Consider the following 4,540-nt stretch of genomic DNA (forward strand, 5'->3'; position numbering starts at 1 on the left):
CCCCTTGTATAAAGATGTCATGAGCAGATCAGGACCCTTAGAAAATGTACAAATAACATCCAGCTCTCACTGGACAGAGGGTGGAAGGTTCATTAAATGCAAAATAAAAAAAAAAAAAAAAAAAAAAAAAAAAAAAAAAAAAAAAAGGGAGTTTAATGTGATACATGAAAATATTAACCTTTTCGCCCACTGCTATAGATAGAATCTTAAGCATCCTCTAAACACCTACACATTGGAAGACTCAGTGCCCAGAGAGACAGGCACTACCAGGAACGGGTGGACCCTGTAAGGGAAGGGCTTAGCAGGAGGTCTCTAGGTCATTGGAGGGATGCCGTAAAAAGGGACAGAAAAACCCAGCCCATTTTTCTTCCTTTCCTCTACATCCTAGCTATAAGGTGAGCAGTTGGGCTCTCCATGCACTCCCACCACCGTGTTTCACCCAACGCAACACATCCAATAAATCGAAGACCGAGACCTCTAAATCTGTGAGCCAAAGTAAACCTTTTCCCTTCATAAATTGATTAGATCACATATGTTTATAGTAATGGAAAGTTTACTCGTACAATCACAAACAGGTATTACTCTTCCTTTTTTCATTTTACATATTTGGTACATGGTCTCACTAATCAGCTCAGACTCATAATGATCCTCCTGTTTTTAGCTTCCCCAACGCTGGGATTACAGGCATGAGCCACCTTGCCCAGTCTTGATGAGCAGGTATTACTCATTTAATTTAAAAACCCTAACAACTACTAAGTGCTGTGTTCAGAAAGTATTGTATAAGCTGGCTGTATAGTGCTTTAAGAAAAATGTGGGAAAGTCAAATTTGGAAACTACAGATTTCCACCAAAAAGATGCCCACTGTTTCTTTATGATTATTCAAGAATACATATTGCTTACTGTAATATTTATTGCTAAAATATCCCTAGATGAGTAAATATGGAAGAAATTATTCTTTTCCCTATTTATATTTATGTAACTAAATTTACAATAACCACTTACGACACAATGATGTTTAGTGAGTCTGCCGTCCAATGCAGTCTCTCTCTTTTCCAGGATAATCACTCACTCTGAATCACATATGTTTCCTATAGCCTTAATTCACTCATAAGATTCTAAACATAACAGTGCTAAAATCCAAGCTGTCAGAAAACACCCTCTGAAAGGGGATACGTGTGGAAATGAGGATACTGGTGGCTCTGGCACCATCCTTACCCACACTGTCTGCAAGCAGCAAACAAATCAACTGCTTTGATGGAAACCAAACATTTACTGCATTTTCCTTAATATTCCAAATGTCTACTAGAAAGTAAAAGTGAGGGAGGAAAAAAAGTTTGTTTATAATGACTAGTGATCATCTCTCTTTATCAAGGTGCTCCCAGATCACCTACTCATCTTTCCAGAGACTTGCCCAAAATACAATATTAAGTAGAATTTTTGTATGAGTCATAGGACCCCTGATCTTTTTCTTTTAGAATAGAAAGAAGTCTTCCTTCTGGTCATATAGCAAATAAGAACTGAAATAAATTGGAAATGCACAGTATTTTTCTAATTATGAATTTGGGGTGGAAGTACCACTGATTCACTTATTTTGGTTGGAGTTACACATATTACCCTAAAATAGTCATATCCACACTGATGCCTTATTATTAACGGTTACAAATTCTACCTAACATTGCCCCAATGAGAAATCCTCATAAAAATATAAAATATTCATGCAACCAAATATGAAATATTACCTACCCAGGATAAAATATCAGGATGCTCTGAAACAGAAGCAAATGAGTTGGAGTGTGAGCACAGAAAATGCACTAAGGAAGAAACAGAACAGAGAGAGAAGTATTCAGTAAAGAGTAATCTTCTATCCAATAGCACTAATGATTATAATAATATTAACTGAAGAAAAGATATAAAGAAGGAACTGAGAATGAAGACCAGGAGAGTTAGGGCCGAAGTGAGGATAGCCAGGATAGAAAAATAGAGCAGGCCTGCCACACTGGACAATGGCTTAGAAAAATCAAACTGGGGAAAAAAGAAGACAAATCTAAGGAATGCTATGGAAAAGATATATCATGGTCAATATAGATTTCAAGCTTTGGATCTAAAATTCAAAAATTCTAAATTGGCTGGATTGAACTAGCAGAACTTCAGAAAATGGTAACATTATGATCTTAAAAATTAAAATAAATTATCTTTCAATCACCCAGATAGATAAGAAAGCATAAGAAGGCTAATGAAGCTAAAGTTGATGTTTTACTAAAATATTCAAAATGTTAAATTTGAGACACGGTTCTTTAATACAATCATTGTCCATCCATTAAAGTGGATTATAAAATTTAACAGCAATGACAAGTTTTATCTCACATGATGCAATCAACTTCCTATGCATAATGGAAATAAATAATATTTAATGAGTAGTGATCCATGTCAGGCATTCCTCAACACATTTTATATTAAATTAATTTTAACAACAAACTTAGGAAGAAGGTACTGATATTATCCTCAGTTTCCTCATCAGGGAACTGAGTTTCCTGATGAAGAAACTGAGGCACTAAAATGCTAAGTAATCTTCCTAAAGTCATACAGCTAGCAAGTACAGAGGCAGGATTCAAACTACATGTAAAGTTACATACCCTTAACACTGCTGTCCCTCAAAGAAAAATGCGGCATTAGGTCTGGCCACCTGGATAAGCATTGAACAAAGTTTGGGCTCTCTGGGGATGTGACCTGGGATTTAAGTATTGACTTTAAACTTTAAATAAACTAAATGTGGCAGAGTTCATCTGAGGAAAGTATGATTTGCATATTGGGCAGCTCTCAGAACCAGAAAAGATTAAGAGAGCCCTATCAAACAAGATGGGGGAAAAAAAGTAACATCCATAGCAGCTTTATTAGTTATAGTTTGGTATCTGTCTAAAGGGACATGATCTGCTTACTTAGCTGCTATGATAGGTTGAAGCATCACTATTTATTATCTTTTTATTTTTTTTGGTGGAACCCGGGATTGAACTCAGGCCCTTGCACTTGCCAGGCAAGTGCTTATTCTACTGAGCTATCTCCCCGGCCCAGCTTCACTATTTATACACAAAATTCAGATGCATTTTTTACATAGAGAGGTAGATTTAGACCAAATCTAATTTAACTTAACATTAGCTAGTGTGCTAGCCTTTTGGAGCATCACTTAGACCCTGTACAATACAATTTCCTTTGATGAAATTAAGGATTCTAATACTTCATTTACAAGGCAAACTTTGAGGCTTAGAGAACTTAATGTAAGTAAAATGCCCAAACCCAAGATCTGATTCAAAAGGCAGTTAGTCAGTGATGGTTGAGACTATATTTATACACAATACACAAAAGATAATAAAGTATGCATCATACTTGTGAAAAATGTCTATTTGTATTCTTTATTTATTTACAGGGTCTTGCTATGCAGCGCAGATTCATAGTGATCCTCCTGTCTCAGCCTCCCCAGTGTTGGGATTACAGGCATGGGCTACCATGCCTGCTTTTGGTGGCCAGCACAGCACACCCAGTATTCTGGGGCTGGCACAGTACGGTACCAGGGATCAAACCCACCCTTGCCAGGCAGGCACTTAGACTGCCAAGCTATCTCCCCACCTTCAACTTGTATTCTTAAATAGCATTTACAGTAAAGCACAGATAGTCAATGACATAGTTTTAAAATATTTTCATTCTAGGATATAAGTTGTTTTCCACAGAGAATACTGTACCTCTTTGATGATTTTCACCCCTTTTGGATCCTTGATATTCACAGCTATACTCTAAAAATCAAAATGTGTACATTAAAATATTATCATAAAGATATTTCTTATTACTGACAGTTCAACAAGAAAGCCATTAATATTATAGGTTCTCCTCTATTTTCCCCATAAGACTTATTTAAGTATTTTTACTAACTTTATTTGTACTTAGGATATATTAGAACAATAGCTAGTATTATAGTAAATACTTCACAGCAGTAACACTGAGTATCAGACACTTAAAACCCTTTAAAAAAAGAACATTTGTAAAGAATCTACTAAATTCTCTTTTCTATGAAATTTCTATTATAGATTCTCATGAAATGTTTTAAGTTTAGAAAAGGAAGATTAGTAAAAACTTCTAATGAAGGGATGGCCAGATAGCTCAACAGACTAAAGCACCTGCTTAGGCAGAGTACAGCTGTGGTGCTGGCCCCGCCCCCAGGGCACACTGAGATGTTGATTGAGACTGGGCATGGCAGTGCACACCTGTAATCCCAGCGTTTGGGAGGCTGAACACAGGAGAATCACTATGAGTCCGATCAACATAGTGAGACCCTGTAGATCCTATAGACTCTGTACTAAATAAATAATAAATAAAAAACTCTAATGCTTCTATTTGATACCTGGGGAATGAATAGAAATTAATCACATTTGAATCACTAATTATATCCACAAAAAATCCATGATAATGTCAAATGCCCTGTTATTACAAGAGAGTTACACAAATAAAGGAGAGCGAGAGAGAGGGAGAGAGGGAGAGAGGGAGAGAGGGA

At 36.3% G+C, this 4,540-nt stretch overlaps 1 protein-coding gene across 1 annotated transcript in view; it reads right to left on the reverse strand.

Annotated features, from left to right (window-relative positions):
* Positions 1–4,540, reverse strand: part of Sugct (succinyl-CoA:glutarate-CoA transferase) — an 808,498-nt gene that overhangs the window by 768,154 nt on the left and 35,804 nt on the right. Inside the window, exon 5 of the mRNA XM_004629655.2 lies at positions 3,735–3,785. Within this exon, the coding sequence (XP_004629712.1) occupies positions 3,735–3,785 (51 nt within the window). The remainder of the gene's footprint in view (positions 1–3,734; positions 3,786–4,540) is intronic.

Source organism: Octodon degus, unplaced genomic scaffold (assembly GCF_000260255.1).
Source record: "Octodon degus isolate 3935 unplaced genomic scaffold, OctDeg1.0 scaffold00031, whole genome shotgun sequence".
NCBI classification, from domain to species: Eukaryota; Metazoa; Chordata; class Mammalia; order Rodentia; family Octodontidae; genus Octodon; species Octodon degus.